This window comes from Equus caballus, chromosome 13 (genome assembly GCF_041296265.1).
Source record: "Equus caballus isolate H_3958 breed thoroughbred chromosome 13, TB-T2T, whole genome shotgun sequence".
In the NCBI taxonomy this organism is placed as follows: domain Eukaryota; kingdom Metazoa; phylum Chordata; class Mammalia; order Perissodactyla; family Equidae; genus Equus; species Equus caballus.
The window spans coordinates 36,874,973-36,887,587 of record NC_091696.1 but is presented as its reverse complement, the minus strand read 5'-3'; the positions used below and the strand labels follow the sequence as shown (position 1 = coordinate 36,887,587).

The window sequence follows — 12,615 nt, the reverse complement described above, 5'->3', positions numbered from 1 at the left end:
TTTCTTTGGGTCCAGGAAGCATCTATGATTTTTATTTCCTCAAGCAAGGTAGTGGACATTGGTACACATGGACAGAGTATATCAACAAAGAGGAAGAAAATATCCCAACTAATGCAAAGGTAAAAGAGAGGTATTGGCCGTGGAACTTTGGTTTCCAAAATGACCCCAGTATTTCCAAGGTGGATCAATTAACATCAGTTTTGTGTTAGCATTTTTAAGAACTTTCTTTAGAAAAAGGTTCAAACATGAGCTGGATTGAGCCTTCAAGAGCATGGACTTTAGAATCAGAGAGACCCAGAGTCCTTACCCAGGCTTCACTTTCTCTGCCTAAGTTTACTCAACTACAAAATAGAATACTTAAATGATCGTTGGAAGGATTGAAGACAATATACATGAACACATGGCATGTACTACGTGCTAGAGCAATGGTGGTTGCTACTCTGATTATCATTATCAGTAATGCCAAGTGTCACGAGTCCACCTCTCAGACATCACAACCAAAAAAGATCCTTAACTTTTCTTTTAAATCCCCAGAGAAAGATTTCCTTGATCAGAATTCTCAGAAAAACTGGTTCTGATTAATAGGTTTTCTGGTTAGCAGATGATTCACCTACAACTCCTGCCCATTTTCCGTTGGAAAATTTTTCCAGATGTGCACTTTTATGCGTCTGTTAGTAGTACGTAGTGGACATACTTTATCTTTCTGGGGGTGATTGCAGATCGTTCAGAGTGGAGTGGTAGATGGCGGATGGGAAAGTGGGAATATTGCAGTCAAGTCAGACAGCAGGCAGGACCACAGCTGCTTGTGACAAAGGTGCGATAAGCAGAGGTGAATGTGTTCTGCGTTCAGGACGCACCCTGGGGGCTGAGTGTTGTAAAGAAGCCCCCAGCACTGAGTCTGAAACTTAAATTCTCCTTGAAAGCTTAGTCGCTTGAACTCCAGGGGTTTGAAATCTTGCTGAATTCATACAAATAAAAAAAAATCCAATGCAGAAAATATTTTCACTTCTGCTGGAAATTTTTCCCTTGTCAAACAATTGTTCTAGTCCCTGAAACTAAAAATTGATGAAACCCAACTTGCTTCAAATTCCCAGTCTTGGGAGCAAAATAAGCATCTTGCACCTGCTTCTACATTCAGCATCACTTATTGACTCTGTGGCTCTGGACAAGTTAGCCAGCAATCCTCTAGCCTCAGTTTTTTCATCTAAAAAACTGAGCTAATAATATTCCTGCATCAGAGGGTTACTGGGAAGACTGCAGGGGATAATACAAAACATCGTAGCTCATAGGAAAATATCCATAGCTTAGCACCTATTAATTCTCTTCCTCTCCACTTCAATTCCCTTGCCCTGTCTCTTCCTTTTCCTTTGATCAAATTACTTACCAAAAGAAGCCAAGTCTTTGCCTACCAGTTTATACAGAGCCGCCATGTTGCACAGTCCCTGTTGGCGCCATTTGCATTATGGTCTAATTTTGCTTTAGGGGCATCACTTATAAAAACACTGTGTGAATGGTACTCCCTGAAGTTGTGCAACACACTGATTCCATATTCACTAGCCCCTTCCAGCCTAGACATATAAGGAGACTACAGCATATGATATACAGCTTCCTGTCACTTTCTCTGCCCCCATGGGGGAACCAAATGTGGTCAAATGGCTGATGACAGGGTTTGGGCTCATATAATCCAAGCTAAGGTAATGTGTTCTACCCAAAGTAATATGGATTCCAGTAGCCCAACACCAAGTCCTTACGGTTCATTGGGGTCTAAATACCAGAAAGAATGTTGCAATCTCCACATTAGAAAAAGGGCTAAGAGGAGGTGGTGGGTCTTAGAACCAAGAATCTAAGTGTTGGGAAAAGCAGAGGAGGAAGAAGCACAGGGAATGGGGGTCAAGTGCCACACCCAACCCTTCTGTGACAGGCAGTATAGATGGCATATGGGAGGTGGACCTTGCCTGGGGTGAGGCAGACAGATTGGTTCAGAGCAATAGTCTCAGAGGGCTGCATCTTTACTGTAATTGGTGTTTATGACAGTTCAGTGGTTAAGAATATAGACTTTGGAATCAGACAGGCTGGGATTCAAATCCTTGCATTACCACTCACTTGCTGTGTTACTCGGGCAAGTTGCAGAAGAGCTCTGGACGTCAGTTTCCTCACCTACAAAATAGGGACAATAATGCCTGTGTTTATGTGCATGATCTCATTTATCCTCAAAATAGCTCAGTGAACTAGGTGCCATTATTATCCCACTTTACAGATAAAGAAACTGAGGCTCCTGGAGAGGTTAAATACTCACTCAAGATCGTAAGATAGTAAGGGATGGAGCTGAATGGATAGTAAGGATGGAACCCAAGTCTCCTAAATGCCAAGACATAGCCTCCTGGGCCCAGGACCAGGACTCACCCATGTTTTGTGGCACAGGTCTCAGAACTCATCATCCCCACAATGGAGACAGCCCGGCAGTCCTTCTTCTTGAAAACCTACCTGGACCATGAGATTCCAGTGCTGTTTGTGGGACCCACAGGCACTGGCAAATCAGTCATCACCAACAACTTCCTTCTCCACCTTCCCAAAAATACCTACCTGCCCAACTGCATCAATTTCTCTGCCAGAACGTCAGCCAATCAGACTCAAGATATCATCATGTCCAAGCTGGATCGACGTCGGAAGGGCCTTTTTGGGCCTCCCGTAGGGAAGAAAGCAGTGGTATTTGTAGGTAAGGCATTGGCCTGGATCTGGACACAACCAGATTCTTCTACTCCAAGCTGCAGCCAACCAGAACCTCCCCTTGTAGGGCCAGTGTACAGTCCTTTCACTCTCTCTGGGAGATAAAATATTTCTGATTAATATAATTTAGTATTCCTTCCCTTCCTCCCTCCTCCGTTCCTTTTTTCCTCCCTTTTTTCCTTCTTTTATTTTGTCTTTCCTGTCCTTTTCTTCTTTCATTGTGAAGTGTTTGTTGACCATGTACTGTATGCCAAATTTTCAATAAGTAAGACGTGGTCCAGGCCTTTTCTCCTGAGGGAGGCTCCCAGTTTCCCCTGAGACGAAGCTGAGCCCTTGGATCAGCAAGGTTACCCAGAAGGGGATTGTGGTGTTTGCCCTCTTGTGTTTCTAAAAGCAACACACACTTTGTTATAAGACCCTTCTTCCATTTTGTGTCAGATAAATATGTTATCAGTAAGTGGAGAAATCTAATATTTGCTAAATAAATATTTGTGAAATAAGCACATTGAATTTTCCCAGGATTTTACCTGTTTACAAAGCACTTTCTCATTTATTTCATTTGATCCTCACAACCCTGTGAGGTTGTTACCCATCATTCTCATTTTACTAGTCAGTTAATGGAAGCTCCAGAAGGTTAAATTCCCTGTTCTGGGTCAAACATGTAGAAAATTCTGGAGCCATCAGCCAAAACCAGATTTCTCGGTGCCAAATATGTTTTCCACTGTCTTACTGCTGACTCATAGAGTTCTAATTTAGTAATAGTAATGCCCTACTCTTGTGGGTTATCTCATGTCCTGTCTTTAAAATTCATGTATTGATAGTAAACATTTACATATTTATGTCCTTACCAACTAACATCAGCTCCTTAAAGGCAGGGATCTTATTTTCTTTTCTTTTCCCTTTCTTTTCCTCCCTTTCTCCTTTCTTCCAACCTGTTCTTTCTTCCTATTTTTATGGCATATCCAAAAAACAGTTTAAGCTTTGCAGCAAAACAGATCTAGGTTCAAATCTCACTTTTTAACCCTGGGTGTGTTGTGACTTAACTCCCATGACCCTGAGTTCCTCACCTCTAACATAAAAGTAATACTATCTTCCTTATAAAGTCATTATTTGGATTAAATGAGACAATATGTATAAGACTCCTAAAATGTTACATGACACAAATTGGGCATTCAATCAGTGTTCATTGGAGAAAAAAGAGCCTCTATTTTATTGAGTGCTTTCTATGTGCCAGGACTGGGTAATGTGCTGTTGGACAAAATCAATCCCTACCCTTGAGGAAGCCACAATCTATTCTTGCCATTTTGGTTTTGTTCCTCAAAAACCCTAGTCCAAAGCCTTGCTCCCATTGGAATTCAACTATTACCTGCTAGTTGAATTAAATACTTGGTTGGCTGGGAGCATGACTATCTTCCTCACCATCATATCTCTAGCAATTAACAAAATGTCTAGCACATAGTAGACAATCAATATTTTTTGATTGAGGAAATGGGAAAAAATTATATGCCTGTTTGTTAATGCCAATCTGTGCATCTTTAAAGTCATAATGGACAGAGATCTCAGTGAGGCAGGAGAGCCCAGAACCCAGGAAAACCTCTTCCCATATGGTTAGAATGTCCACTGGCTGAGCTCTGCCTGGAGTGGGGATGGGATAACTAGGCATGGGCTCTCTCATGGAGGGAATAGTCATCATTGCCTCCTGTGAGAGCAGAGGAGCCCATAGACTTACAGTGTGTGGCCCTGGCTTCTTTCTCCAGATGACCTCAATATGCCAGCCAAAGAAGTATATGGGGCCCAGCCCCCCATCGAGCTCCTGAGGCAATGGATTGACCACGGTTACTGGTTTGACAAAAAGGACACAACCAGGCTGGACATTGTGGATGTGCTGCTTGTGACAGCCATGGGCCCCCCCGGGGGAGGAAGGAATGACATTACTGGTACGTGAAGGAGAGAGAGTTCATGCCTCTTTACCCCCCAGCAGAGGTGGACCACCCTTATGGGTGGAAGGTTGGTTCAGGGCACCTTGTCCTGATGGAAGGAAAAAAGTGTGTTTAGGCTGCAGCCAGAGGGGTTTGGATTAGCTCCAGGGAGTGGTATTTGAATGTTTAATGTTGGAAGTTTGTATAAAATAGGATAGGAAGATGAAAAGAGGATGTGAGGAATCTTTGGCTAGGCCCTAGAGGAACAGAAAGCCTCCAATGAAGAGGACAGTTCAGTGTGGCCAGCACGTGTTCCAGGAGGGAGGCTAGATCAGAGGTTCTCAATTAGGGGTACATAATAGAGTTACCTGTTGTGTTTCTTACAATTCTTCAGATTGCCAGAGACAGAACGCTTAACCCAAAGTGTCCTAACTAAAATAATAATAACCAAACGAACAAATTCTCCCCTATCATCTTACAGTTCAGGAGTATATTTCACTTCATGTGCAACTCGATCCATCCAGGTCTACAGGTATCTGTATTTTTATTCTGAGATACACCCTTTGTTGACAATCTAAATGCCATTTCCAGACTTAAGATTCTGTGGCCTTGCTCTCCCCTCTGGCATCTAGCTTTCTCATCTGTAAAGTAAGGAAAATTAACAGGGTGGTCTTATTTGGGTACCCAAACCATCACCTTCCACTTCAAGTATAGAATCCAGGGGTACTTTTGCCTTGGGTTTGAATATAGCAGGATCTCAGGCACCTAGCATCTATTAATTCAACACCTCTCTCACCAGTGAGAGGGAGAGGAGCTTAGTATATTACTTTTCTCTAAGACCTAGCAATTCAATGGGAAAAAATATTTGCAAACCATCTATCTGGTATCAGGTTAGTATACAAAATATGTAAGGAACTCACACAACTTAATAGCAGAATAGCAAACAATTCAATTAAAAAATCGGCAGAGGACTTGAATAGACATTTTTTCAAAGATGACCTACAAATGGCCAATGGGTACATGAAAAGATACTCAATATCACTAATCATCAGGAAAATGCAAAAACAAAAAAACACACAATGAGGTATCACCTCACACCTGTAGAATGGCTATTATCAGAAAATCAAGAGATAACAAGTGTTAGGATGTGGAAAAAAGAGAACCCTTGTGCACTGTTGGTGGGAGTGTAAATTGATACAGCCCTTGTGGAAAACAGTATGGAAGTTCCTCAAAAAATTAAAAATAGCACTACCATATGATCCAACAATTCCACTTCTGGGTGTATATCTGAAGGAAACAAAATCACTATACCAAAGAGGTACCTACACACCCATGTTCATTGCAAGACATGGAAACAACCTAAATGTCCACCAACGGATGAATGGATAAAGAAAATGTGAGATATATGTGTGTGTGTATATATATATATATATATATATATATATATATATATATATATATGTATACATACGCACACACAATGCAATATTATTCAGCCATAAAAAAGAATGAAATCCTGCCATTTGTGACAACAGGGATTGATCTTAAGGGTATTATGCTAAGTGAAATAAGTCAGACAGAGAAAAGAAATCCTGTATGATCTCACTTTTATGTGGAATCTAAAAAACCCAAACTCATAGAAACAAGAATAGAATGGTGGTTACCAGGGCCTGAGGAAGTAGGGAAAATGAGAAAATGTTAATCAAAGCATACAAATTTCCAGTTATAAGATGAGTAAATTCTGGGGAAGTAATGTACAGCATGGTGACTCTAGTTAGCAACAAAAAAAAAATGGTAGTTATGCGAGATGGTGGAAGTGTTAACTAACTTTATTGTGGTAATCATTTTTCATATGTATATCAAATCGTCACGTTGTACGTCTTAAAGTTATATATGTTATATGTCAATTATATCTCAGTAAAACTGGGGGGAAAAAGACCTATTCCAGGGGCTGGCCCCATGGCCGAGTGGTTAAAGTTCTGCGCACTCTGCTTTGGCGGCCCAGGGTTCATGGGTTCGGATCCCAGGTGTGGGCCTATGCCACTCATCAGCCATGCTGTGGAGGTATCCCACAGAAAAGTAGAGGAAGATTGGCACAGATGTTAGCTCAGGGCTAATCTTCCTCATATATTAAAAAAACACCTATTCCAAAGGTAATATCTGCTTCCAGCACATATCACAGAAATAGTAATAACTAACATTTGCTTGACATTTGACCGTTTTCAAGCTACGTCACAATATGATTTTTGAAAAGATTCTATACTAAAGCTCATTTCCCAAAGACTGCCAGAACACATCTGTAGTCAAGTGAAATTAGGCTTATTAATTTGCTGCAGCAAGTGTGTCTGCACCGAGGGAGAACTGTGGGAGTGCCTGGTGAAAGGGAATGAAATGGGCTTGTGCTGGTGATTTGAGGGCAGGTTTAAGAACCAGGGGCTCTGTTCTGGATGGGGTACTCTCAGGAAGTGGGGACAATTTGATGAGTGGGTATCTTAATTTTTTTCTAGGAGGCAGGAGGAATGAATGGGGCTAGAGCTGTCACTTGGTATAGAAAGAGTCACTCCTGTTAGATAGGAAGGAATTTTGGTTATTTTCATGGTTGTAGAGCAATCTTGTTTCTGTTTTGTCCCATCATAGTCAGGGAGTGACCACATCTGATGTTGATGTTTAATAAAATTGTGTTCAGCAGAGGACCAACAGCCTAGCTGATAAGTACCAGAGCAGTTGCCAGTTGTTAGGGCTGAGATGGGGAAACTGAGGCTCAAGGCAATATAGTATGGTGGTTGAGAGCATGGTTTGGTGGAAGACTGACCTGGGTTTGGGTAACATAATAAGCACTAACAGACATTAAGCACTATTATTATCCTTATCATCAAAAAGGTAAGTGACTTCCTTAAGTTCACATAACTGTCAGTAGTTCCAGATTAATGATGTGTAAGATATTAGTCGGGTATTTTTTTAAAAAAGTAAAACCCATGTATGTCAATATATAACTATAGTGGAGATCTGGATGTAGATATAGATATAAATATAAACTATGGAAAGAATTTTGGGAAAACAGCAGCAGCAGCAGCAGAATAATTTTTGGATCTTCCCAAATCCCCATAAACAGAGCAACTAGATAACAAAACCAAAAACCTATAAACAACGTTTACAACAAAACTAGTTGGCAGGGTATCCCCCACATGTGTCTCTTTAAAAATATTGCATTAATAAATAAAAAAGAAAGAATCAGAATGTTACCACTTTACAATCCTCAGTGAATTAATGGATCTAGCCATTGAGCGTCAGTAGCTACCAACATCACAAAAGGAGAGACATCATCATGTGTCTTCTGATGAAAGAATGTCCCATCAAATGTAGTCTGGCCAAAGAGAGGAAACCTGAATCTGATCAAGTCTCTGGATCCAGCTGCAAATTAGTAGAAAACACAGAGGACAGAGGAACAGAATCAAATGCCCCATGAGTATGTAATCAGCAAAATCCTGACTATGGAAACTACAGATCAAACAGCTCAGATATTCAACAGATAAAAGATAAAAAGATGGAGGGGAACCTATAGATTAAAAGAGACTTAAATATATATGTTCTTTTAATTGGTAGGATTAAACTCTAATGCCTAGGAATGAACACTTGGTTAATAAAAACCATAAAGAAATGCAAGGCAGGGGCTGGCCCCGTGGCCGAGTGGTTAAGTTTGTGCGCTCTGCTGCAGGCAGCCTAGTGTTTCATTGGTTCGAATCCTGGGCACGGACATGGCACTGCTCATCAAACCCCACTGAGGCAGCGTCCCATGTGCCACAACTAGAAGGACCCACAACGAAGAATATACAACTATGTACCAGGGAGCTTTGGGGAGAAAAAGGAAAAAAATTAAATCTTTAAAAAAAAAAGAAATGCAAGGCAGCAATTACTATAGAAGCAGGATAGTGGTAACTTCTGGAGAGAGAGGGCTATGATGGGGATGTGATATGTAGAGGGTCTTCTGTGGAGGGCTGGCAAAGTTGTGTTTCTTGACCTGAATGGTAGTTGTAAGGGTGTTAACTAAGCAGTGATTCACTAAACCATACCTTTTTTTGTGAAATTTTCTGTATCTGTGTTTTACTTTATATAATAAAATCTTTTTTTTTTAGAAAAAAGATAAGCAGGCAAATCTATGGAGACTGAAAATAAATTGTTAGTTGCTGAGGGCTATAAGGAAATTGGCAGTCAATGGGTACAAGATTTCTTTTTGGGGTGATGAAAATGTTCTAAAATTGATTGTGGTAAAGGTTGCACAACTCCAAATATACTACAAAAACATTGAATTGTGTATTTTAAATGGGTGAATTGTGTAGTATGTGAATTGCATCTCAATAAAGCTGATATAGAAATATGTAGATATCTAACCTTAGATAGGTAGGTAGATTGATAGATATAGATATGTAAGGACACCAAATTAATAGTGGTTAATTTGATGGAAGAATGGATTTGGTGTTTGGGAGGTAAATGAAAGGCTTTCATTTGAAAGTATTTCTTTTTTAATAATATTTTCAATATGTTTTATTTTATTTTATTTTATTTTATTTTTTTTGAGGAAGATGAGCCCTGAGCTAACATCTGCCACCAATCCTCCTCTTTTTGCCGAGGAAGACTGGCCCTGAGCTAACATCCATGCCCATCTTCCTCTGTTTTATATGTGGGATGCCTGCCACAGCATGGCTTGCCAAGCAGTGCATAGGTCCACACCCGGGATCCGAACTGGTGAACTCTGGGCCGCCGAAGCAGAATGTGTGAACTTAACTACTATGCCACCAGACCAGCTCCTGAAAGTATTTCTGAATTGTTTGACTGTTTTACAATGACCACATATTGCCTTTATCTTTTAAAAACAATCTTGAGCACTAGACTGGTGCTGTTAATAGAACGTCTGCAATCACGGAAATGTTCTGTGTCTGTACTGTGCAATACAACAGCCACTAGCCGCTGTTGCTCTTGAGGACTTGAAATGTTAGTAGTAAGACAAAGGAAATCAATTTTTAATGTTACTTAATAGTAATTAATTTAAAAGTTCAAGTAGCCACATGTGGCTAGAGGCTGCCGTATCGAATAGCACAGGTCTAGAACACAGGCAGAGGGAAAACTGACTCTGCTGTATCCCAGGATAACTAGGCCCAAGAGGTAAGTGTGAGTGTGTGTGCACACTCATGTGTGTACATATTTTCCAGGACGATTCACTCGCCATCTGAATATCATTTCCATCAACGCCTTTGAGGATGACATTTTAACCAAAATTTTCAGTTCAATCGCTGACTGGCATTTCGGGAAAGGGTTTGATGTAATGTTCTTAAGGTAAGAAGTTCCTGTGTCTTCCCGGATATTGGCCTGAGGGTCCTGAGTTCTGGACTCTCCTTGACTGGTCTGTCTTCCCCTTCATCCAAAGGTATGGAAGGATGCTGGTACAAGCTACTATGGCAATTTATAAAGCTGCAGTGGAGAATTTTTTGCCAACTCCCTCCAAGTCACATTACGTCTTTAATCTGCGGGACTTCTCACGGGTGATCCAAGGGGTACTGCTCTGCCCTCACACCCACCTGCAGGTGAGCCACTATCATTTCTGTTAGCAAGTTTACTCAGCAATATCCTTGGCTATGTGGAATATACAATGATAATACTAATAACTAACATTGTGCTAAGTATTTTATAAGCATTGTCTTGTTTAATCCTTGCATCAACCCCAGGATTTAGAAACTATTTGAGAACTGTTACTTCAGGCACTCCCTTCCATTCATTCAAATAATTCACCGTATTTTCAGGATGTAGAAAAGTTTATCCGGCTTTGGATCCATGAGGTTTATCGAGTCTTCTATGACCGTCTGATTGATCATGAGGACAGACAGGTCTTTTTCAACATGGTGAAGGAAACCACCTCCAGTTGCTTCAAGCAGACTGTAGAGAAGGTAAGCCAGACCCTGTGATCACTTGGCCTCAGAAATGGTCCCAAATAGCTGATTGTGTAAAGTCTCAGATTTCGGGTTCCGTTCCTAGTGGAGACTCACAGCTCTGCCCTCTGAATCTCAGGAAATGGTACTGGGTCACTATCACTTAATGTGGTGATATTATACTTGGCCCAATTTTGCTTTACTTTCCTGGTGACATATGTTTGGATCCATTCAGCCTAGTTTACGATATGATGTTATTGTTTATAATTAACTTAGAATGCATTTTCAGTGTCATTTAATTTGTGACTTGAGAAATGAACCATGAATTTTCATGGTTTGATTGAGGCCCTGGCACAGCCCAGTGAAAGATTGTCATGGTTTCCCATTCGTAAACACTTTCTCTTTTCTGTTTTGATATGAGAAAGTTGTTTTAAGCCTATATATTTGCATCATCTAGTTCTACCTCTGTTTTTAAGAAGCTGTGATTTCTCCATAGAAAAATTCCAAGTGTTTCATGTTGCATCCAGAGGCCAAGTGTAGAAGTTCTGCCAGGTTCTGGTATGAGGAAGAGGAAGCATCTAAAACATTCCTACTCTAGGCACAGAGTGGGGACCAAGGGTAGCGCCTATACCTCTATTTGGTGAAAGAGCAAGTACCTGAAAAAAAGGGTGCCGTTTTTCGAGCACCTCCTCTGGGAATTCTTACAATCTGACCATCAGTGTTTTAACTGCTTAGCAAACAGATTTACCCTCGCTTTAACATTCTTTTCTCAAATGTCCTTTCATCATGGTCTCTACAACCATCAGATCCACATATTATGTTAAAAAAAAAAAAACAACTGTTGCTGAACTGTGACTTTGAAGAATGTGCTCAGGGGAAACAAGTATATCTCCTGTTCCCTCCCTCCATACCTCCCACTGCCATCGTGGTTGGGCCACTGGCTGAATGCCTGACTGAGTCTCTTCTTTCCCACAGGTCCTCATCCACCTATCACCCACGGGAAAGATAGTTGATGATAATATCCGTAGCCTCTTCTTTGGAGATTTCTTCAAGCCAGAAAGTGACCAGAAAATCTATGATGAGATCACTGACCTGAAACAGCTCACAGTGGTCATGGAGTACTACCTGGAAGAGTTCAACAATGTCAGCAAGGCCCCCATGTCCTTGGTCATGTTCAGGTTTGCCATTGAGCACATTTCGAGGATCTGCAGGGTCCTGAAGCAGAACAAAGGACACTTGCTCCTGGTGGGCATTGGAGGCAGTGGGCGGCAGAGTGCCAGCAAACTGTCCACATTTATGAACTCATACGAGCTGTACCAGATTGAGATCACTAAGAACTACTCCAGCAATGACTGGCGGGAGGACCTGAAGAAGATCATGCTGCAGGTTGGTGTGGCCACCAAGAGTACTGTGTTCCTCTTTGCTGATAACCAGATCAAGGATGAGTCATTTGTCGAGGACATCAACATGCTTCTGAACACAGGTGATGTTCCCAACATCTTTCCAGCTGATGAGAAGGCTGACATTGTGGAGAAGATGCAAATGGCAGCTAGGACAGAAGGAGAGAAGATGGAAGTCACTCCTCTTTCCATGTATAACTTCTTTATTGAGAGGGTGAAGAAGAACCTTCACATTGTCCTTGGTAAGAACAAGCAAACTTAATTTGCCCTTTTCCTCTGGGTGTTTCAGGATCTCCTGAGTCCCCTAAGACCAATCCTCTTACAATGGTCGCAGGATTGATCCAGCCAAGAAATTCCAGGGGTCAGTGCCTGGAATTCGTTTGGAAACTTCCACTCTCCTCAACAACTATTTTAAACCTGTTTCACCCTGCTCAGTTCTCTGAATTTTCCTCTGAACCCTCTCCATCCTTTTAGTACATTACCCTGACAGCCTCTCAGAACAATGTCTGGTATTCTTTCTGTGAATGACATCCCCAGTCTATCCAGAAACCTAGGGGTTGTGTTTATTACTCCTCTCTCTCATTACCATGTTCTGTCAGTGTCTACCTCCTAGCTCTCTCTCATATCTACTCACTTATCTCCATCCCT

General features: G+C 41.2%; 1 protein-coding gene across 4 annotated transcripts in view; it reads left to right on the top strand.

Moving 5' to 3' along the window:
- DNAH3 (dynein axonemal heavy chain 3) overlaps positions 1 to 12,615 on the top strand; it is a 167,337-nt gene that overhangs the window by 115,723 nt on the left and 38,999 nt on the right. For all 4 annotated transcript variants that reach the window (XM_070232126.1, XM_070232124.1, XM_070232125.1 and 1 more), the window contains 7 exons: positions 16 to 119; positions 2,422 to 2,716; positions 4,485 to 4,664; positions 9,854 to 9,977; positions 10,069 to 10,225; positions 10,442 to 10,585; positions 11,543 to 12,209. In XM_070232126.1, the coding sequence (XP_070088227.1) occupies positions 16 to 119; positions 2,422 to 2,716; positions 4,485 to 4,664; positions 9,854 to 9,977; positions 10,069 to 10,225; positions 10,442 to 10,585; positions 11,543 to 12,209 (1,671 nt within the window). The remainder of the gene's footprint in view (positions 1 to 15; positions 120 to 2,421; positions 2,717 to 4,484; positions 4,665 to 9,853; positions 9,978 to 10,068; positions 10,226 to 10,441; positions 10,586 to 11,542; positions 12,210 to 12,615) is intronic.